The sequence below is a fragment of the Asterias rubens genome, chromosome 20, assembly GCF_902459465.1.
Source record: "Asterias rubens chromosome 20, eAstRub1.3, whole genome shotgun sequence".
Classification (NCBI taxonomy): domain Eukaryota; kingdom Metazoa; phylum Echinodermata; class Asteroidea; order Forcipulatida; family Asteriidae; genus Asterias; species Asterias rubens.
In genome coordinates, this window is record NC_047081.1 from 9586115 (window position 1) to 9608804 (window position 22690).

The 22690-nt window shown below is 37.5% G+C and overlaps 2 protein-coding genes across 3 annotated transcripts in view; one reads left to right on the forward strand and one right to left on the reverse strand.

Annotated features, from left to right (window-relative positions):
- LOC117303589 (prolyl 4-hydroxylase subunit alpha-1-like) overlaps positions 1-4767 on the reverse strand; it is a 34478-nt gene extending 29711 nt beyond the window's left edge. For both annotated transcript variants that reach the window (XM_033787792.1, XM_033787793.1), the window contains exons 1-2: positions 4621-4767; positions 1673-1863 (exon numbers count right to left, since the gene is read on the reverse strand). In XM_033787792.1, coding sequence (XP_033643683.1) covers positions 1673-1842 — 170 coding nt within the window. In that variant the 5' untranslated portion in view covers positions 1843-1863; positions 4621-4767. The remainder of the gene's footprint in view (positions 1-1672; positions 1864-4620) is intronic.
- A 304-nt stretch (positions 4768-5071) lies between these two features.
- On the forward strand, positions 5072-22008 carry LOC117303588 (neutral ceramidase-like). Its single transcript, XM_033787791.1, has 19 exons — positions 5072-5619; positions 7447-7599; positions 8499-8675; positions 9730-9857; positions 11334-11411; positions 11545-11665; positions 12074-12196; positions 13067-13153; positions 13806-13910; positions 14022-14103; positions 15297-15409; positions 15645-15739; positions 16689-16728; positions 17132-17230; positions 18508-18603; positions 19386-19529; positions 20495-20548; positions 20982-21070; positions 21718-22008. The coding sequence occupies exons 1-19, from the start codon at positions 5425-5427 to the stop codon at positions 21896-21898; spliced, it is 2160 nt and encodes a 719-aa protein (XP_033643682.1). The 5' UTR covers positions 5072-5424; the 3' UTR covers positions 21899-22008.
- The last annotated feature ends 682 nt before the right edge of the window (positions 22009-22690 follow it).

The window sequence follows — 22690 nt, forward strand, 5'->3', positions numbered from 1 at the left end:
AATCCATCCGATATCGAAATCGTGTCCAAATTAATATCGCGATATTCGATAATATCGTGATATCGCCCAAGCTTAATCTGAGTACAAGGGCAGAGGTTGTAAGCTGTAAGCTGTACAATTCTTTTTCAGGCTAAAAATCACAATTTTTCGGATTTTTCCCATGGGCGAAAAAGAAATTCAGATATTTCTGCTTCAGTAGCTCTATGAAATTGGTTCAGGGCCCAATTCCCAGAGCTGTTGTTAAGCAGGAAAAAATGCTCAGCAAACTTTGTGGTGTTGTCTGGCTGTCTGCTTCTTTTAATGAGCAAGATTTTTCTGTGCTTAGCAAGTTTGTTTTGCTCACAATCTTTCTGGAATAAGGCCCAGGCTTACCAAAAGAAACCAAGACACATGTCAATTAAAAACAGATCCTGGACAAATGAAACAAACAAACAAACAAACAAACAAACAAACAAACAAACAAACAAACAAACGATGAATCCGGAGAATCCGTATTCCGACTAAGAAACTGAACAATGTGACCAGACACAGTGCATAGCAACAAGGAAATTGTTTTGATTTGTGTGTAGCTGGGAAAATTTATTGACCTTAATTCCGAATTCCTGGACCGTCCCCCTTGATGTTCCTGTTACAAATGGAGCATAATTTCATTTAACCTTGCAGCTAGATTGAGCAATGAGATATGCCAAGGGTATGTTTATCTCTTTGTGCAAAAACCACATCACTGTGCAATGTAAAAGTTGAATGGTAATTTAAATGACAGAGTACAGCTTGTTTGTGTATATTGGTTTACAGTCACACCATGTTAAGCTTAGGCGATATCACGATATTATCGAATATCGCGATATTAATTTGGAAACGATTTCGATATCGGATGGATTTGGTTTTAATCGAAATATCGCAATATATCGATTAAATATCGCGATGTATTTGCTAGCTGAGACATCTTGCACCCCATAGGTTTGGAGTAAAACCAGAAGAATAGGTCATTAGAACATCTCTCTTATGCTAGGACTGCCTCTTCTACAACTTCACTTGGAGTTTTAAGACTGATGATGTCAAATTTCATTAATCGCGATTATATCGAATATCGCGATATATTGTCGGCGGTATATCGTGAATAAAATAAATCGATACCGCCCAAGCTTAGCACGTAGTAGATTTAGAAATTCCTAGGCCTACATGTAGGTTTGAAAAGAACTCTCTTTCTTATTTTTAAAAGTATGTAGTAAACTACCCAGGGAGGTACATAATTGACAACGCTTTTAAGGTAAAACAAAACAAATTAAAAACATAGAAAATACACTATTTCTCTATTTCTATCAAATTCGTTTGTTTTTGTGTCATACCATGTTTGGTTCTTGCAGGATTGGAATGACTTTACTTTCCCAAATATTGATATAATTATTGTTTTTATTTCTTTAACAATTGTTAAAAATTGGCTTTTCTTAAAAGTCAATCTAATCCACATTTGAAAACCCAAAACTTTGAAATTAAGCCAAAATGTTCTTGTATGCAATCTCAATTGCTAGACAACTTGGATTGTTCTCATTGCAGTCATGTGTCATCATTTGTTGTACCCCTACAATTTTAGAGGAGCCAAAGCCGAAGTCCAAGCCATGATTACAAAAAATAGTTCAAAGATCTCTGAATAAAACATTTAATTACTTACTCTTTGATCCTGTCTAGTTTGAGCTCCTCATTCTTGATGTATTCCCTGAGAGCATCCAGCATGCTGTTCTCTGTGTAGATGACATGTTCTAAATCCACTAATGATGTGAATACTTCTGCATGGACCGTTGCTATCAAGCCAACGAGACCGATTACGACCAAGAGCTGCATTGTCTTCAGACCACGCTACTCCTGTGAACCAAGAAATGAAGATGTTAGACGAAGTTTGCAGTTAGCATTATTAAGTGTAAATCTCGTCTGAGTAGCGTTACAACTCAACGTTTTGATCAGCATGATCCGACAGTCTTCACGAGAATAAGCCTTTTTGAGATATGGCGGACACAATGCTACATCACTATGGTTTGGGTAAAAAATTTGTAATAGACCGAAACCAAACAGTACACTCCTATTACGTCCGCCATACCTCAAAAAGGCTTATTGCTGTTGCTAGATGCTGCATTTAAAATTCAAGTTGGGCAATTTCACAAAACTCAATAATTGTTGTCATTTCTATTTACATCATAATAACCTTAATTTGGGGTTGAACAAAGAACATTTTTTAAAGAGCAGGACTAGACTTGAAACTGCGACCTCCGGATAAATGTACCAGCGATTTACCAACTGAGCTATCTACATGACTTAATATTGGTAGTGTTCCTATTTTGCCAATAATGGTTGTTCAGTCAGGGTGCTAGTCAGAAGCTATTCGACCTATGAATGCCTATATTGCCAGGGATCAACAAACAAAGAGTCTGTTTTCAGCATGTGTCATGCCTTATCATGCCAAAGCATCCAAGTTACTTTACACACAAATTCCTTCTCCCATAGTTATGCAACAACAAGGAGGTAAAACATGTACTTAAAGGCAGTGGACACTATTGGTAATTACTCAAAATAATTATTAGCATAAAACCTTTCTTGGTGACGAGTAACGGGGAGAGGTTGATGGTATAAAACATTGTGAGAAACAGCTCCCTCTGAATTGCCATAGTTTTCGATAAAGAAGTAATTTCCACGAATTTGATTTTAAGACCTCAAGTTTAGAACTTGAGGTCTTGAAATCAACCATCTTAACGCACAGAACTTCGTGTGACAAGGGTGTTTTTTCTTTCATTATTATCTCGCAAGTTCGATGACCGATTGAGCTCAAATTTTCACAGGTTTGTTATTTTATGCATATGTTGAGATACACCAACTGTGAAAGCTAGTCTTTGAAAATTACCAATAGTGTCCACTGGCTTTAAAGGTGCATTTATTGTCTACCATTCAACCATGATATAAACAAGGTGCTAATTCTTATCACTTTGCTGACAGATTATCACACTAAACAAACATCAAGTTTAGAACCCAAAACCACAAGCTCTGCTCATAAGCCAAGGGTGAAATAACAAACATTTTTACCCTCAGGCTGATTTTACTGAAAAACAGCAAACTGAATAGCAAAGCATGTTAGGTGAATGAGAACACTATACAAAACTCTGTAGTTCCCTACGTTTTACTGCTTGACAATGTATGCATTGAGAAAACACTGTATATTTTTAAGATGCTATGCTTAGCGTAACCATGTGGTTCAACAGCTCCTAGGAATTGAGCCAACTGGTACCTGACCAATGGAAGGTACATTTAATACAATCAGGGATATTTTAGAGGAGAGCCTCTAGACAGGAACTGTGGTCTCTTTTAGGCAATCCTTCAGGCTCCAGCTGTTTCTTTTTCCTTCTGATATTCAAAATAATAATTTTTAATTTTTTTTAAGGAGTACCCCATGAAAAACAAGCATAATATCCCTTAGGGATGATAGCTAAGTACTCATTTCAACAGACCATCCTACGATAAAAATCAAGAAGAAAAGAAAGGAGATAATGGTTATTGGACTATGCCTCACTCACTAGAAAGTGATGAGAGACACAACAACTAGCATCACCTGAAATCATAATTGCCGTAAAACAGGACACTACTGAATCATAATGGTCACTCGAATGTTGCCAATAAAATTGGGTTTGGACAAAATTGATGCAAAAGTATGTCCCTCTAGAAAATACTGACAGCTATTTGAATGACTGCATGCCCTGGGTAATAATGTCCGAAAAAACCGACGATGGTAGGCTGTATTTTAAAATGTTTTGACATAATTAATGTGCGTTATAGTATTTGTATCTACTTGACTATATAATGAGCTTGAAACACATATGTATGTGTTTCAACCCATGCTGAATACATCTGGGTTTAGGGCAAGGTTCAAGAAAGCTGAACTCTATGTGCCAAGCTCATGACATTGACAAGATCGACGTCTGAAACCTATGCGCTCAAGAGTCAATCCAAACTGCAACAGTCGATCTTTCAACTTCTACTTCTACTTCGATACTTGGCATAGTCCTTCAGTCAGGATACAAACGCCAAGGATAGCTGCTTATGTGCGGGGTGCCAAGTGTTGCAGGTGCGTTTTATTGTACAAGGTGCGAGTAAAAAGTTGGGAGGTAGCTAAATGATTGCTCAACTTTAACTAGTTCTAATAGATAGCAATAGCGATGTCAATGTTTCAGGCGTCGAACTGTTCATGACTCATGTACTGTTTGGGATTCCACTGTTTGTTTCAAACTTACAAAATTCAGAATTTGGTTCGGCGCAATCTTGAGCACCTGTCTGAAAGTGAAATGGGTGTTACTTTACTTTTCAGTTAAGCAGAACTGATGTCTTGAAAATTGAAGGAAACATATTTTCTTCGACCTTTTAGTTTGACTCCTTTTTCTTCTACCTCCATTTTGATACATCATGGATGCATGAGTGATGACTGCACTGTGCTGTCTGAATGATGATCAATGTTGTAGCGACTGGTTTGGGCATGGAGGTTAATTCTACCTCCATGGTTTGGGTAAGTTCTGAGAATAAGAAAAAGAAGGAACATGCAACTTTACTGAAGAACTTGACCCAAAACTGCTAAATGCTTACCTGTTTGTTGACAGTAATCAATCCAACGATAACGTTGTCCAAAATATTTAGGCACAGTGTATCAACTTTCTTCACCAACACAGTATTTACTATTCCGAAGCTAGGCTCACTACTCGCCGGTGACTGCTCTCTGCTGTGCAGCGTGTACGTTTGAAATGTGTGTGTGTGTGTGGACGTGTCGACTATTTTTCTGTCTAAAAACGTTGACCTTCGATTCAGGAGCTGTCATAAATTCTTTAGGAAAGGGAACACAATACAGTCAAGATGCCAGACACCTCGGGTTTCACCAAAAAAAGCTAAACACGAAAAGTAGTCCTTTGATTAAAATTTAAACTCGGAAAGAGAGGGCGCTCTGTTGTATGCACGTAAAAAATGTGGAGGATAACAATCCCCATTATTATTGTTTTATGGTTTGACAAGCTCTATGGTTTGACAGTATTGACACACACACAAACCGCTTACAAATAACTTCCGGAGTAAACAAACTGCACAAGTATTGTTTGTAACTGCTTACGAATAAAGACTGTGTGTGTGTGTGTGAGATTTTGTTATCCCCCTTTTGGTACATCTCATTCTAGATTTGGGTCATAGGTCAGCTGTTAGTCGAGTCGAGTAAAAATCGATGATCACATGTTTTTGAGTCGTCACCTGACACATTCTGCCGTCCGTGCAAAGCAGCAACACTCTCGACTCATTCTCAGCCAAAACAGCAGCAGACACAGGACAGTCAACAACCTACTCAAACAAACGTGCCTTCACCACATCTTCAATCATTTAACTGTGTATTAATTAAGATTTTGTTCGATGTGGGCAAACATTACAGGACCACAAACGATGATTATCCCGATCTGTTTGGTGTTGGTGTGCTGTGCCAGCGTAAATGCTGGGCTGACCTCGGCGGCGCCCACCACCACCACCACCCCAAAACCCAAAACGGCAAACTACAAAATCGGTGTTGGTATTGCAGATATTACTGGCCCAGCAGCTGAAGTTAACATGGTAGGTTTACTGTGCTTTATAAACTACTTTAGTACGTTACATGTATCATAAAGATGTTGTCAACATCTTTGTTCAGGCGCGTGCCAAATTTGGGTATTGACTATTTTGTTTATTATTATATGACAAATTCAATTGTCAGACAATGACATTTTTCATGGACACAACCCAGCCAATTCGACACAACGTCAGATTATGTAATCCTAGATTTGTGAGGGACAAATAATGCCTATGGGGATTAAAATTCTCGATTGAGATGATGCCAAAACTATTTTGAAAATTTAGCTACAAATCTGAAACCCAAAACATCAAAAACTAAAAACTTCAAGTATTTCTAATTTCCCATGCATTACTTAGAATAATTACCCATCACTTTGTCTTCATTCAAACTTGACCATGATACAAAGTACGGATAACTGGCGCCACCACTTGTTCACTCTTGTTTTACAGAAAGGGATATCTCATTGTCATTGAGGTAAATTAGATACTATATTATTTCATATCGAATGGAAAAGTGGTGGCGCCATACGGAAACTTTTCCATAGTACTAGCCTACATGTTGTTTTTAATGAATATTCAATTTCAAGTGTGAACATAAAAAGCAAGAAGAACTGATCCAGAACCTCTGTGTATGAATGATGGGTACTTGTCTAGCAATGTGTACAGAGTTGGTGTAATATATATTTGTCAAATCTCTACCAGCAAAATTACAAGAAGACTTCAACTCGAGCCCATTAACATGAGTATCAGATGAAGACTGAGGACCCTGCTTACCTGGGGCATTAAAGGCACTGCAGCCGATTTCACGAAACGCTAGGATAACTCGAGTTAGGACAGGAATCAGAGGAATTTATAATCAGAGGGAGCCGTTTCGCACAATGTTTTATGTTATAAACAGTTACCAAAAGTAATTACCAAAAGTGTCCAGTGTTTTAACATGACAGTAGCAGGGTTCAAACACTGTACACAAGGCTCAAGACCCGTTATTATTAAAATTCTTGAAGATGATATAACTTTTTTCTGTAAATTTAGCTTTATGGATTGAACAAGTTAAATTGTTAACCAGAAAACTGAAAACTTCAGGTTCTAATTTGTCCTGCACTACTGCATTGTTTAGAACACGCCCATCAATTGCCTTCAAACTTGACCACACGTGTAAATACATTTAGGGGCCTACCATGCAAACTGTTATGTTCATTGTATTTATGAATAATCAAGTGTGAACATAAAACGCAAAAACAACTGGTCTGGAACCTCCTTGATGGGTACTTGTTCATGCAATGTGTACAGAGCTGGTGTGATATTTGTCAAATCTGTACCAGCAACATCACAAGAAAATCTCAAGCCCAAGAGAACAACCTTGATTCAAGAGATTGGTAAGGCGGCCTAACTAAAATAATTGTTTGTTTCCGGTAACCCAACACTCCGTGCAAAAACAATTTTGTTGTGAAATAAAATTTGTCCCTACCTAATGTCCCCCATTTTTCAGAGCGTATTACCGGAAACAAACAATTATTTGTATTAGGCCTAATTTAAAACACTACACAGTGAAACCACACTTTTCTGTCCATATGATTAGCCCCCCCCCCCCCCCCGCCCCCACCCCCAAAAAGCATGTTTAGTCCAGTTTGTGTAACTTTTCTGTCAATATTTTTCTAAACTCATTTTTACCTGAAGTATTTGTGTGTCGATCTTCAGTTGTTGCAAAAAATGCATATAAGTAAAAGTTGTTACGAGACTGCGTTTAAATAAATTCATTTCATCTTGAAAGAAGCATCAACTCATGAGTTTCAGAACCAAATTAAAATCAGTCGTTTGTTTTGTTTGAAGATGGGTTATGCCAACCCTTCACAAGTTACTGGTGGTATTCACATACGACAGTTCAGCCGAGCGTACATCATCGCCGACGTCAATAAACCAGAGGATAGAGTTGTGTTTGTCAGCATAGATGCTGGTATGCAAGATCAACTCGTCACACTTGAGGTAAGAAATTATGACTGTTCAAAGTATTAAGTATTATTTTTTCAGGGATGAGTTTTTTCGGACCTTTATTTGAATTCAGACTTTTTATGTCGGCCCGGTGAAGAAAATCAGACTTTATTTTGTTCACATATTAAGAAACGCTGTTCTACTTCTCCAGTGCTGCGGACACTGTTTCAAAAAGCTCCTAGGAATCAATAACTCCAGGGGTTATCGTAAGGTGAAAATGCCATCATTCTAACCTTCAGCCTTTTTTTTGTGGCAATGACTCTCGTGGCAATGACTCTCACCTGTTTTATGGACATACTCATTCTCTAGATTTTTTGGTACAACCATTTAATAATTATCTTTTGAGGGAGTGTTGGCTCTGAAAAGAGCGAGTTTGGTCTCGACTTTTCGAACAGTATACTCTGCTCGTCTCCAGGAGAAAGCCCATGCAAAGTTTTAAACATCACTTATCATTAGGTCTGAAGGGTCTTCAGTCGGAGCACAAGGTTCTCTACACCAACAAAAAATCCCCCACCCTAAGAGATTTACACATCGTTGTACCCGCAAGTTCACTATTTATTTAAAGTTTCTTCCAACATAGAATGTTGCCTATCCCGCTGACCTACTTGCGTGTGTTTTCTTTGGAATACTCTCAAGGCTTTTTCTCCCACACCTAAAACTAAAACTAAAAGTACACACTAAGTTTTATATGGAAATGCTTTCTGTTAGGTGCTGAATTGTCTTCAGTCGGAGTACAAGGATCTGTACACCAATAAGAATGTTCCTATTTTGTTTCTGCTTGTGGGCTTTATGTGAATTGGGTTTTCAATCCCTACCTGATTGCGTGTGTTTTCCCTGGAATAATTCTCTAGTCTTTTCCTCCCACATCTGAAACTCATGTACATGCCCTCTAGGTGTTGAAGCGTCTTCAATCGGAGCACAAGGATCTGTACACCAATAAGAACGTTGCTATCAGCGGGACCCACTCTCACTCCGGTGTGGCAGGATTCTTGGAGCATGTTCTCTTCCAGGTGACATCAATGGGCTTTGTCCCACAAGTGTTCCACGCTCTAGTTGACGGCATCACACAGGTAAAATTGAACTTAAGTTTAGGGCCCAGTTTAATAGAGCTGCTTAAGGAAAAAAAAATGCTAAGCACAACCAAATTGTGCTTAAGTTGAAACCAACAGTTCTTTACATAACCACCTTAACTCATTTAGATATTATTGTTACGGTTACACCATCTTTATAAAATTGTAATAAGAGGCCTAAAAATAAGTTTCCCAGCCAAACTACCATGTCACTTTGTTACTGCTATCCTGCTCATTTCTGCTTAGCAGAAAATTGTTGAGCAATATTTTCTGCTTCAGCAGCTCTATGAAATTGAGCCTTGGACTGAGTTTTACAAAGCACTAAGATTGTTCATGAGATGAAAATTTGTCTTAAATGAACCATCTCAGTTAGTGAATCTTTCTTAATAGACCATGCGATTCAGTGCTCATTCAAACATTTTTAGGATCGCTTTTTGCCACATTATTTCCTTCAACTTCTGTATGAAACTTACTCGTGCACTTTAACTGGTCCCAATGTTCAAATACGCCCAAGGCATACACAGTCTATTGCAGGGATCTGATTTCTGATCCGCGGTTGTGAAAAAAAGAGTAGGGCTTTTAAAACCTAAGATAATTGTTTGTGAGCAGACTTTGCAGTGACAAGGTTTCTAAGCTTGCTAGCTTTCACGCTTTGCGCTCACAGTTTTTTTTAAATAGCCTATCACATCCCTGCTTCTGTTACATAATAACAGTAAATAGCAATGGGAGACTTTCTGGGACGATAGAGGGCAGCAGACTTACCGGGTAAATCCATTGTTCTCAGAATTATGCGCATGTTCAGAACTACGTAAACAATGGAAATTTACCCGGTATGTCTGCTGCCACCTAGCGTTGGAAAGTCTCCTATAGTGGCTTCTTATATAGCGCGCATATTCGTCTCTCAGGTCGGCTGCTTGCGTTGTATGTAACACAGTATTTCCTGCAAGGTATGTGGGACTAGACTAAGTTTGAATTATGTAATGATTTACATAATGCTGTTATTAAGAAGCCACTATTAGTTGACTTTTATCCCTTTTCTTCTTGAATTCATCAGAGCATAGAAAATGCCCATAACAATATGGTGGACGGTAACATCTTCCACAACCAGGGACGTCTGGAAGACTCAAACATTAACCGTAGCCCAAGTGCATATGACAACAACCCGAAGGAAGAAAAAGCAAAGTAAGTGTGATCCACAGAAATAATAATAAACAATAGTTATAATACGAGACATTTATATGGCGCATAATGCAGGAGCCTCTATGCGCAACACATAAAATAAAACAATGACATGAAATATTAAAGCATAGTTACAAAAAATAATGATAAAACAAATGAGTCTTTAAAAGTCCCTTGGAAATCTGAAGACAGATGCCTGAAGCCTCTCTCAGATTCAATTTTTGGGGTGAAAAATTACCTCTTTATCTAAACCTACATCACTTCAAAGAGGGTCCTTCTAACGATGTTTTATAGTATCAACAGCTCTCCAGTGCTCTTCACCAAGATAGTTTTTATGGTCGGATATTATTGGAGTTATCACCAAAGGTATAGACCTTTCTTTTGTTGATTAACAAAGTGCGCCGAATGGCATGGTAGGCCGAGTATTAGCAAAACAATCAATTGTCTTTCAACATTTTCTGTGAAAATTCACGAGCTGAAATATTTTTTGTATGGATTGTTTCAAAAAATGTCAACAATTTGTTTTATAAATATGGCTAATTGATTTGATTGTCATTTATGTCAATGTGCCTGGACATGACAGTGTTCTGTTTTGTTTGCATCAACACCAATAAATTTGTATCTACTATCTATGAGCGAGAACATGTCTTTCAACTTTATCTTTTTTTTATTCTCAACCATGCACTTTGTTTACACTATGAGATTCAGAAATCCTATATTGTGTAAATATTTAGTCGATACAATCGGAAATCGTCAAGTTGTTTTTGAAAGTCCATTGTTGTGGACTTTACACCATTGCTCATCAATGTGAATGGTATTAAAGTGGTGTTTGGGAAGTTTGTACAAATCATTATCAATCCAAATGTTGCCTAAAAGACTGCAATAGACACAAAGTATTCTTAATCTATATATTTTACTGATACAATGGGTGCGTTCGTTTTGCTTCCCTGGGTCGACCCCGGTGTGTGGCGGGGTTTTTTCCAGGACGAACGTGGGTAATTATCTGCACACGTTCGTCCTGGAAAAAAAAAACGCCACACACCGGGGTCGACCCGGGGAAGCTTAACGAACCCACCCAATGTGATTGCAGGGAACTATTTGTTTAAATTACATTGCAATAATTTTATGTAATAAATACTTTCTGTGTATCTTTTGAAATCACTTATCGTCCCTGATACTCTGTGGGTATCTTTTGAAATCCCTTTTTGTCCTGATACAAAAACATGTATAAAATCACTGATACCGCATTAGTTTGGCACACTCAAACTATTGTACAAATATTGACTGGCAATGAGGTCACTCGCCCCCCTCCCCCCGAGGGACTTAGAGTCACTGTGAAAACATTTCTCTGGCTCATTGGTTTTCGTTACCAGTTTACATAATACATAAATTTATGACTGCTCATTTTATTATTTTAAAACCAAGTGTTTTGTATGTCTCATTAACTTCAATATACCCTTTCTTATCAATTGCTTTCAGATATAAGTACAATGTTGACAAATTGATGACCGTCCTTAAGCTTGCAGACATCGACGGCAATGACCTTGGCATGATCAAGTAAGATTACAGTTTCTTTAATTTCTTCAGTTTCTTGAAATTGTTCTCGGGATGGGGGGAAAATTACTCCTGTACCTCTTCTTCAGTAACTATTTTGTTTATATGGCCTTACTATGTTTAATTTTCCATACAGTTGGTTTGCAGTGCACGGCACCAGTATGAACAATACAAACCATCTCATTAGCGGGGATAATAAGGGCTACGCCTCACAGCTGATGGAGGAACACTTCAATATGGGTGCCAGACCTGGCAAGGTAGGTACATAAGAAATTTATTCCATATTGTCATTCTCAATGACAGTGAATACTATTTGTAGGCCATATAAGGACAAATTTGATCAGTAGTTTGCAACGAATATTTCGCAGCAGTTGAGTTGTGTTCCATTCTCTTAAGAGTTGTGACGTCAAATTCGCAATGCATCCGCATTCGCAGGAAGTATGAACCGGGCTTAAGACATCAGGAACAGAAAGTTTTGCTTGTCAGGTTGATTAAGTATTAAGAATCAAGAAACTCATTCTCAAATGCAGTACAGTTTTGGCGGCTCATATACAATTCCTGCTAAACAAAGTTTGTCTGTTCTTTGCAAATTCTTGCAATGGCCTGCTTTGCTTGAAAAAACTTTTTTATTTGTATTATTAAAGTTCTTTTTTTTTCTTTTGCAGGGAAAATTTGTTGCCGCATTTGCATCATCCAATCTCGGGGATGTTTCACCAAACACCGATGGAGCTAAGTGCACTGACACTGGCAAGCCCTGTGACTACAATACCAGCACATGTAATGGAAAGGTAACGTTAAATACGTCATGCAGATAGCTAATGCGTGTTTTGGCTGAGTGGTCAAGCGCAACAGACTCGAGCTCTGGTGTTTCTGATCAGCAGAGTGTGGGTTCGAGTCCTGGTCTTGACACTTGTCTCCTTGTGTCAACCATTATTGCTTCACACTTAGGATGGAGCATGAACCCTGAGACACTGTGTTGTATAATGCACGTAAAACAACCCAGTATACTTACCATAATAATAATAATAATAGTAATAAGAATTGTAATGCGCACGTGTCCACCCTGCTGGGTGTTCAAGGCGCAGAAGGGGTTAGCCCCGTTCTTTTCTGGTAAGGTTGGCTGCAGATTGCACCAGAGCACCTCTTAAACCGTTACACGATGCTATGTTAATAAATGGGTCTTATATTTCAAACATAGCTCCGCATACCCTGTAGAAAAATAGTACCTTGGGTGTGATAAAACGCTGCATGATATTCTTCCTACTTATGTCTGATTTCTGATTTCTTTGCTCTTGGAAAATGATGACAAATTGTGACTAAATAGCCTGAAATGTCTATTTATGCCTACACTGCACCATGTGTACATGTACATGTAGATCAGCGCCTGTACTCAATAAATTATTCCAACTTTTTTCCTAGGGCCAAATATCATGCCTGTATAAAATATAAATGTGGTTTCATATTACCAGAAATATATTTAATATAACAATGAATATCTTGTGATTGTGGTTAGACTTTTATATTATAAAGCGATTGCAATATTTTGAACCAAGATGTCCTTAGATTAAACTGGTGATTGAGTGAAGTGGTCAGTGATGAATATCTTGTGATAGTATATAGTATGTTAAATTGTGTACTTTTCTTGGCTGGTTTTACAGAATGAGAAGTGCATTGCCTTTGGACCAGGATCAGACATGTTTGAAAGTACAAGAATCATCGGCGAGAATCAATACAAGAAGGCATTGGTAAGTTCATAAAACAAGATTCAAGTTCATGTTGGATAATGTAATTAAAAGAAATTAACAAGTTAATATTAAAGAAAATAGAATAAGCTGTTGCAAATTACTAAAAGGACCTATGGTGTAAGGCTAAATGACAGCATAATACATGAACAGGATACACAAGTGTAACGTAAGCATTCAAGTGGAAATAAATGTATTGACCCATTTCACCTGACGTCATCATCAGAAAAATCTTGAATGCGCCATATTTGTGGGCAATTTCACTGTGCGTTTTCATATATAACTCTATGCATTGAGTATGCTGTGCGTTATGCAGTGAAGTGCGCGTTTTAGGCGACGCGGCGTTAATACACGTAAACCTAACTGCCCACCAACATGGTGAGCGTGGCATCAGTCGCCGCGAGTGACACGCGTGCAAGGGGTCAATAGAGAGAGAGAGGGGGGCAGAAAGCATGGTGTCCGTGAGCGTGTGCATGTGCATATGTGTGCCATAGAAATCAAACCGGGACTGTTCCATGCTTCAGTGATGTCTGCATTTAGAAGCGCATACAGTTTGCTCTACAAGATGGGGACTATTATAGGTTATTCATTCAAACTATTCAGCCATCTATGACCCTTCATTTGAGTAACAATGTTTGTGTATTATCTTCAACAGGACCTTTACAACAGTGCTACTACTCTACTGAGTGGACCAGTGGGTTCTGTGCACCAGTATGTTGACATGACGAATCAAGTGGTAGTTTACAACAGTACATTCTGGGTAAGCAATGGGTATTGACGAGAGAGTGGAAAACCTTTACTTTTATATGCAAAAGTTTTATATTCTTCTTTAAACTTAATAAAAATAAAACTTGCCAAATTTGTCCTCCAGGGAAAGACATGCAAAGCAGCTATGGGATTCAGCTTTGCTGCAGGGACTACTGATGGACCTGGTGCATTTAATTTTAAACAGGGTGAGTAAATCCCCCCCCCCCTCCTGTCCTATCGAAACCCCTTGCATAACGTGAAGCGCTACTGGGAAACTGAGGTCACGTGCATGAACCCTTTGCATAAGACAAAACGCTACAGGAAAACTGAGGTCACAGGTATGTTTTTACGAAAAAAAACCAGCTATTCTCCAATGATTTGCCTCCTTTGACCCAAGTGAGGGCGCTTTTTGGCGAATGATGTCATATGCATGAGGTCTTGGACAAAACATGGTCCTTTTAGTCATTTAGTCTAAGGGGTAAAACTGCCAAGCTGGCAGCAGCCAATCTCTCTCATACAAACATTGGAATTACATCTATGATTATGAATTGCACAAATCAAGAACCATTGAGATTCAGTAGCATATTCAGGATTGGCAGCATATTGTGCCACAGCACCTTGTAAACCATTAAATTGTGCTTAAGGATTAGGTCTTATATTATCTCAAAAATCGCCCCCACTCCTTGCAGTAATAATACCTGGCGCTTTGTATCCTTTGGCAAAAGGCGCGTTATAAATACGGTTATTATTATTATTATTATTATTATTATTATTATTATTATTATTATTATTATTATTATTATTATTATTATTATTATTATTATTATTATTGTTATTGTTATTGTTATTGTTATTGTTATTGTTATTGTTATTGTTATTGTTATTGTTATTGTTATTGTTATTGTTATTGTTATTGTTATTGTTATTGTTATTGTTATTGTTATTGTTATTGTTATTGTTATTGTTATTGTTATTGTTATTGTTATTGTTATTGTTATTGTTATTGTATTGTTATTGTTATTGTTATTGTTATTGTTATTGTTATTGTTATTGTTATTGTTATTGTTATTGTTATTGTTATTGTTATTGTTATTGTTATTGTTATTGTTATTGTTATTGTTATTGTTATTGTTATTGTTATTGTTATTGTTATTGTTATTGTTATTGTTATTGTTATTGTTATTGTTATTGTTATTATTATTATTATTATTATTATTATTATTATTATTAGTAGTACCTAGATGACACTACTTACTCTGGTCATGGTGAAATAAGCAGTTAGCTTAGGGGGTTTGAAGCCACAACCTTGTAATTGCAAATCCAGCAGTCTAATGTGTTGCGCATAGAGGCTCCTGAATTATGCACTTAAAAAATGTCTTGTATTTTTTATTATTTGTAGGTGACACAGAAGGTGACTTGTTCTGGAAGTTTATTGTCTCTAAGATCAAGAAGCCCTCAGCACAGCTTGTTGAATGCCAGAAACCAAAACCAATACTTCTACCAGTTGGAGAGGTAAAGCTTAAGTGTTTATTGTCTGAACAAATAAAAATTGCAAAAAAAGATAATAGCCTGTTGTTTTCCACCCTAATAGAGTCTTTCTCTGCAAAAAATGTCAGGCAATTTTTTTGGCAATTATGACCGTGGTCCTTTTGGTTGGCTTTTTCGATAAACCTAGTCTATTCTTCCATTACCTACTTTTTCTTGAACTTTTTCAAAGGTTTTGATTTTCTTTCTTTCTTATCTGTAGATGTTGGAACCTTATCCGTGGGGTCCCTCCATTGTGGACACACAGATGCTGCGCATTGGTCAGTTTGCTCTTGTTGCTGTACCAGGGGAATTCACGTAAGTCATTATTTTGTATTCTTTTAAATTTTTAATGAGAGATTTCCCAACATCACAAGGCTACAGACAGCCACTTCAAGGTTAGGGCTACACTTAAGTGTCACCATGGGGCACATTGCCGTCTACTTCTTGGGCTGAAACTGGGTTATCCCCTTCACAGTCCTTTAAAGGATATAGGTGTCAGTATCATCCACTAGGAGCCTGGCTGGTAGAATAGAACGCACTACATTCTCAACTTTTTCTGAAGCAATTATGGTTAAAGGAACACGTTGCCTTGGATCGGACGAGTTGGTCTATAAAAAGCGTTTGTAACCGTTTTTTTATAAAATGCATTTGGTTGGAAAGATGTTTTTAAAGTAGAATACAATGATCCACACAAGTTTGCCTCGAAATTGCGTGGTTTTCCTTTTATTGCGCGAACTAACACGGTCGGACATTTATGGGAGTCAAAAATTTGACTCCCATAAATGGCCGACCGTGTTAGTCTACGAGGTAAAAGGAAAACCGTGCAATTTCGAGGCATGTTTGTGTGGATCATTGTATTCTACTTTACAACATCTTTCTACCCATATGCATTTTATAAAAAACAGTTACAAACGCTTTTCAAAGACCAACTCGACCGATCCAAGGCAACGTGTTCCTTTAATTGGTCAAGTGGTTAAGTGCTCAAGGGCACAAGGGATTCAAACCAACACCAGAGCTTGGGTCCAGTGACTTAAACCGCCTGGCCACGACATGCCACTGAAGCCTTGTTGAAACCAAGATTAAAATTAAAAGGGTAAAACATTGTTTCAGATCTGTACAGATTTTGATTCTTCGAAAAAGGTTGTAGAAAAGCAGGTGGAGACTACAACAACAACAAAAACACATAAAGTGAGCAAGGGTCAATTCATATTTTTAAATTAGACCATGAAAGTTTGTTTACGTTTTATGGATATTATTTCGGCAGAACGATGTCTGGTCGCAGGACTCGAGAGGCCGCGCTAAAGGTGAGATTACAGAGCCATCGACCTTTTCGCAAATACCGGGCGCGCGCGTAAAGCTTGGAATTAGGTGCATTGTGGTCTAGCTGGTATTCAAATTTGGTCCATATGTATCCCACAATGCACCTCATTCAACAGTCTGCGCTTGCGCATTGGTATTTGCGATAAGGTCTATAGGATAATGTCAGAATTCCTGATGCTGTTTTGTAATTAAGGTGACAATATGCAAAGTAATTCTGTAATGCCTGCTAAGGAATCAATTTTCTTCTTTATGTTTATGTATGTCTTGATTATTCCGGGAAACCTTTCAAAGATGCCAAGCAATTACAAAAACATTGATAAAAAAGTATATACTTTCATATTTTGTCGTGAGAGTAACATTTTATTTTGGATTATTTTGTGTGGACAGAGTCTGATTCAGCACGGCATGCCACACGAGACTATTGTGGTCTTAGCTGGTCTCACAAACACCTATTCAGATTACATTGCAACATATGAGGAGTACCAGGTAAGAACAGTGAGAGGGGGTAGCGTGAAAATAACTTGTAGTTAGTTTGAGAATTTGATAAAAAGACGCCTGATGTAGCCAAGCTTTATATAAGAATGATGTTTTGTCTAAATATTAATATGGAGCTATTCTACAATAGACCTTCATCATGCTGTCTCCATCTTAGTCATGTTCCTTGTATCAAATAACAAAAAATGAATGCTAATAATCATTGTGCAAAAAGGAACCAGACTATTTTGTTCTTCCTGCCTCGGTTTTGTTACATTGACATTGATGTCAATGGGAAAAATTCAAGATGGCTGCACCATGATGAAGGTCTATTGATTGTTTTGTAAGGAATATCAAGGTAGGACTGAAAAATCCAATCCACAAGCAAGGGCTCTGGTCCGGGCTCAAACCAGGACCAAATTTTATAAAGCTTCTAAGCACAAAGGATTGCTAAGCATGACATTTTTGCTTTGATAAAAAACAGGATTACCCACCAAATTTCCACGTGATTTTCAGGATAAGCAAACAACAGCTGTATACCAGTATCAAGCAATATGCAACAAATGGAAATTCGGCTGGCAATCCTGTTTTTATCAAGGAAGAAATTTCATGCTAAGCATTTTTTTGGTGCTTGGCAGCTCTATGAAATTGGGTCCTGGGGTCCTCAGAGGTGAAAGGCAGGGACAGAAACCACTGAGCCAACCTGACTTTTGTTATCAAACTTTTAATCCTTCCGGATGATTTCTTGATTTATTATACATGGTGATTCATGACCCTTAAGCCCATTTCACAAGGGGGGGGGGCAATTTACAGGCAACCAGTTCCAGGCAATCTTCAAGAAGAACAGGCATTCACATTTCAATATTCACATTTTGTTCTTGGGGATCATGAGACATTGTTTGAAAGTAATAACATAAACATTTATACCGTGCTTAATACTACGTTTCTAAGCGCATCGTGCTTGTGTCCTTGGAGACTATATAGTACATGAGAAATATAAACTATTAACAGAAAATAACAAGCTGCAGAATGGGGTAACTACAAAGACTTGAACAAGTGAGTCTTCAAGATGGTTTTAAATGTTTGTAACCAAGAAAGTGCTGAGGGACACCAAAGTGGTCCAGTAGCATATACTGCAGTTGGTTGCCTCCAAGTTGCCTGGAAAAATTCTTATAAACCTTTTGCTGTATTCTTCCTCCTAGGTGGTCCAGTAGCATATACTGCAGTTGGTTGCCTCCAAGTTGCCTGGAAAAATTCTTATTTACCTTTTGCTGTATTCTTCCTCCTAGGTTCAACGTTATGAAGGAGCCTCCACAGTCTTTGGTCCACACACACTCCAAGCTTATATCAACCAATTTGTTAGTTTGTCGGGACACTTAGCAATGGTAAGAAGACATTTATTATCGTGTTTTTTCCTGTTTGAATTAATTTAATCTTTTGATCCAGAATGCCTCGCGTTTAAGTTAGTTTGTCCGGACACTTAAAAGCCTATTATTTTTGCACCACCTACGTCAAAGGCGGATAAACAGACTTGCTTGCAGGATATTTGTGTTTACCAAACATGATTTTTGTTTAAAAGATTGAAATTTGTGTCTAGTTTGTAAGACACTGCTCTAGAATTACAAAGTATACAGTGCTAACACACATGATTTTTATTGTGTTATTTATTTTTATTTGTCCTCCATCCTCAGGGCATGTATTGATGATCTTCTCAGCTCATACAATCCTCCTCGAAAACTCTGGTCTTATAATTCTAGCCTCCTTATTGAGCCCATTTCCAATCATTCATGGGGAGACCGATCTTTTTCACATGCTGCCCCTCGTCTATGGAACAAACTGCCTGCACTTGTAAAATCATCCGTTTCTTTGACCCAATTTAAAAAACAACTGAAAACACATCTCTTCAAACAGGCATTTGATTCAATGGTTTAATTATTGTTATTTTTGTTACCTTTTAGGATGTTTTTTCTTAAATATTGCATTTGTATTATTGTATTCTATACCACATGTTCTAGATTTCTCTCAACTTAAGGTTTACATTTTAATTTTTGTTGTTGTTATTGTATATTAATTAATGCTATTGTTTGTATTTTAGCGCCATGAGCACTTCTGTGGATTTGTGCGCTTTATAAGTTTTCATTATTATTATTATTATTATTATTATTAGGGTAGCCAACCCAAGCCCGGACCTACCCCAGAGAACCTCCTGAGCAAGATGATCAGCCTTCTGCCTCCAGTGGTGTTTGACGAAGTCCTTCCCTTTGAGAAGTTTGGCGGTGTGGTGAAGGACGCTCAAGCAAAATACAAGAAAGTGAGTAATCTTTAGTAGGAAATCTAGACATTTTTATTTCCGGAAACATCATATTTTGCTCCTCTTTTTGTTTCTATATTTGCCTGCCGTTGGTCTGGTTTTTTTTTTGTTTTTTTTTACTTGTGTTGCCCTCCCTTTGTTAATGTTAGGCGCTCTGTTCTTTGTATAGCACCTTATAAATGCTTTGTATTATTATTATTATTATTATTATTATTATTAAATCTGGAGGAACAGTCACTGAGCAGTCACACAACCGGTTCTTTTCTCACCACAACTTTGAAAGATGTTTCCATGATAAAACAGCACATCTCTCAAATTTTTTGTTATACAAATAAAGCTCTTAAAATTAGAAAAGTTTTAAATATTATAACTGGGTTTAAAGACAGTGGACACTATTGGTAATTATCAAAGACCAGTCTTTTCATTTGGTGTATCTCAACACATGCATTAAATAACAAACCTGTGAAATTTTGAGCTCAATGGGTCGTCGAAGTTGCGAGATAGTCATAAAAGAAAAAACACCCTGGTCACACGAAGTTGTGTGCTTTCAGATGCTTGATTTCGAGACCTCAAAATCTGAGGTCTCGAAATCAAACTCGTGGAAAATTACTTCTTTTTCGAAAACTACGTGATTTCAGAGGGAGCCTTTTTTCACAATGTTTTCTACTATCAACCTCTCGCCATTACTCATTACCAAGTGAGGTTTTATGCTAATAATTATTTTGAGTAATTACCAATAGTGTCCACTGCCTTTAAAGGTAGGTCTTTTGTATACAAATGTTTTAAGTTGGGTGAGGCCCTGTGTGTATAAGCCATTTTCAGACAGTATTCAACTAATACCTATACACACTGTAAAGTTGTTGCCGATTCCAAACAAAGTTGTGAAGTATACATGAAAGTATTTGTGCTTTAGAGTGTTTGTTACCAGTTTGATGACAATAATGTATGTGCCTTTTTCCTTGCAGAACTCAATTGTGACTGCAACATTTCGAGCTGGCAATCCCAGGAATGACTTGAGGGTAAGTCTAACAAACCTGGTTGAGACGAGCGCTCTAGAGTCAGGCCAAACCAATTTATTGAATTATGAAAAGTGTGGTTTCTTAAACAGTAAGTAGAGACTGGACACGCTCAAAGTCGAAAGATTGTCTGTTGCAGTCATACAGAACGACTCGGGAACGTCTTGGTTTCAGATGTCATATTTTCATGAGCTGAACTTCATGTAAATGTTATGTTAAGTTTCGCCTGTCTGAAAACGAATGCATTTGGGTCAATCTAGAGTTGTTCCTAAAATCTATTTGGCTCGGCGTGACTCTGGGGCGCCTGTCAGAACAGGGTGTCATTTCTTCCTCAAGACAATAGACAATTTTGTATTGAGGTTTTGCACATTTTTCTTTTGCAATTTTAAAATTGTGCCATTTTTCTTTTACATTTTTAACTTCTCTTTTTGTGCAGACTGGAGGCACTTTTCTCTCGGTGGAATTCAAAGATCCATCCACTGGCAAATTTGCTCAGATGTTCTCTGACTCTGATTGGTGCACAAGGTTTGTATAAAAAACATACATTTGATACACCACTAAGATATTTGAATATAGTTTGATTTGATATCATGAAATGTGGATGGTTTCAATCAGTGCTCTCAACATTAGACCATTGTACACAGTGCATGGTAAACATCAGCGGCCCAATTTGCCTAGTACTAGCATGATTGTAAAGGTTTTCCTGTATTGGTAGCACAATATTTTCTGGTAAACTGGTAAAAGCCATATTTCCAGCTTAATATTCTGAATTCAACCTACATAAACTACTTCAGTCCCTTCAACCCGATTTCTGTGGAGCTATATTTTCAAGTTTGTTGGCTTCTGTATGTAGCAGAGCTGCCGACTTTCACTGATTCTGTAGAGAGTTTTTACTTTGAAAAAAAACACACGATCTGATGTGCAACTTAAAAAATATATCTGCAAATCTTTTATGAATCTGTACATCCGAACTGTATGTTTCCTTCACCGTTAAAGCAATGTACATGTGACTGACTAAGAAATGTTTGACTACTGATAACTCTTGCACAGTCTAATGACACAATCTTAAACAAAACTAGGCCTTTGAAATCTGCTACAAAACTCACATTATAGAAATGACATTTGATTTTGGAAACTCTTCTCTAATAATCAAAAATGTCTTTCATTTTCAGATTTTACTGGAAGCGAACTGAAGAGCTTCTAGGTATGAGCGAGACAACAGCGTGGTGGCAAATACCCATGACAGTACCCGTTGGTACCTACCGCCTACACGTGTATGGTACTGCAAAACACATCATTGATGGAATGAAGTCGTATGAAGGAATATCAAGAGAGTTTAATGTTACAGCTTAGACAGATGAAGAGCAATTTCTGCTTAGCACAGGAATATTGTGCTTATCAGAAGTTGGAAACCTGATAAAACTTGAGTCCAATGCTCTAAGTTTTATTTTGTTAGATTGATGCCTCACAAAATGAAATGATAAATGATTCTCATGTATGTTGATGCGTAACATTTGTGTATATTAAAGTGTTTATCCCTTAACAATTGAATATGTCTTGTGTGCGAGTACAGAGGCTGAGGGAACAGTGAACTGTTGGCTAGTCACTGATTTAAGTTAAAGGCAAACCCTGCCATACACAGTTTGTCAGGTATTGAATTGACGAGATGAAGTCATTGAACAGTCCATCCTAACAAAACTGATTAACAAACAGGGCCCAATTTCATAAAGCTGCTTAAGCAGAAGATATAGCTTAACAATTTTCTGCCAAGCAGAAATGAGCAGGACACCAGTCACAAATTGCACATATCAAATGGTATTTTGGCTGGTAACCTTATACTGGTAAGCATACTTTTGTTGTACTTGGCTACTTTCTGTGCTTAGGCAGCTCTATGAAATTGGGCCTTTGAACCAGTCTATCTTTGGTTACATTGATTTGAATGTGAGAAAAACACAATGACTGTACCATGACAAAGGTATTCCGCGGTATTCTTAGTAAATGCAATTGTTTGTTGTATATTGTGCATATTGCCATACTTAATCATGTTATATTATATGCAATTGGCATAATCTAAATATGCAAGAAGACTAAGAAATTACATAGCTAGATTGAGGTATGGTGGACACAATACTATGGCAGTATTAG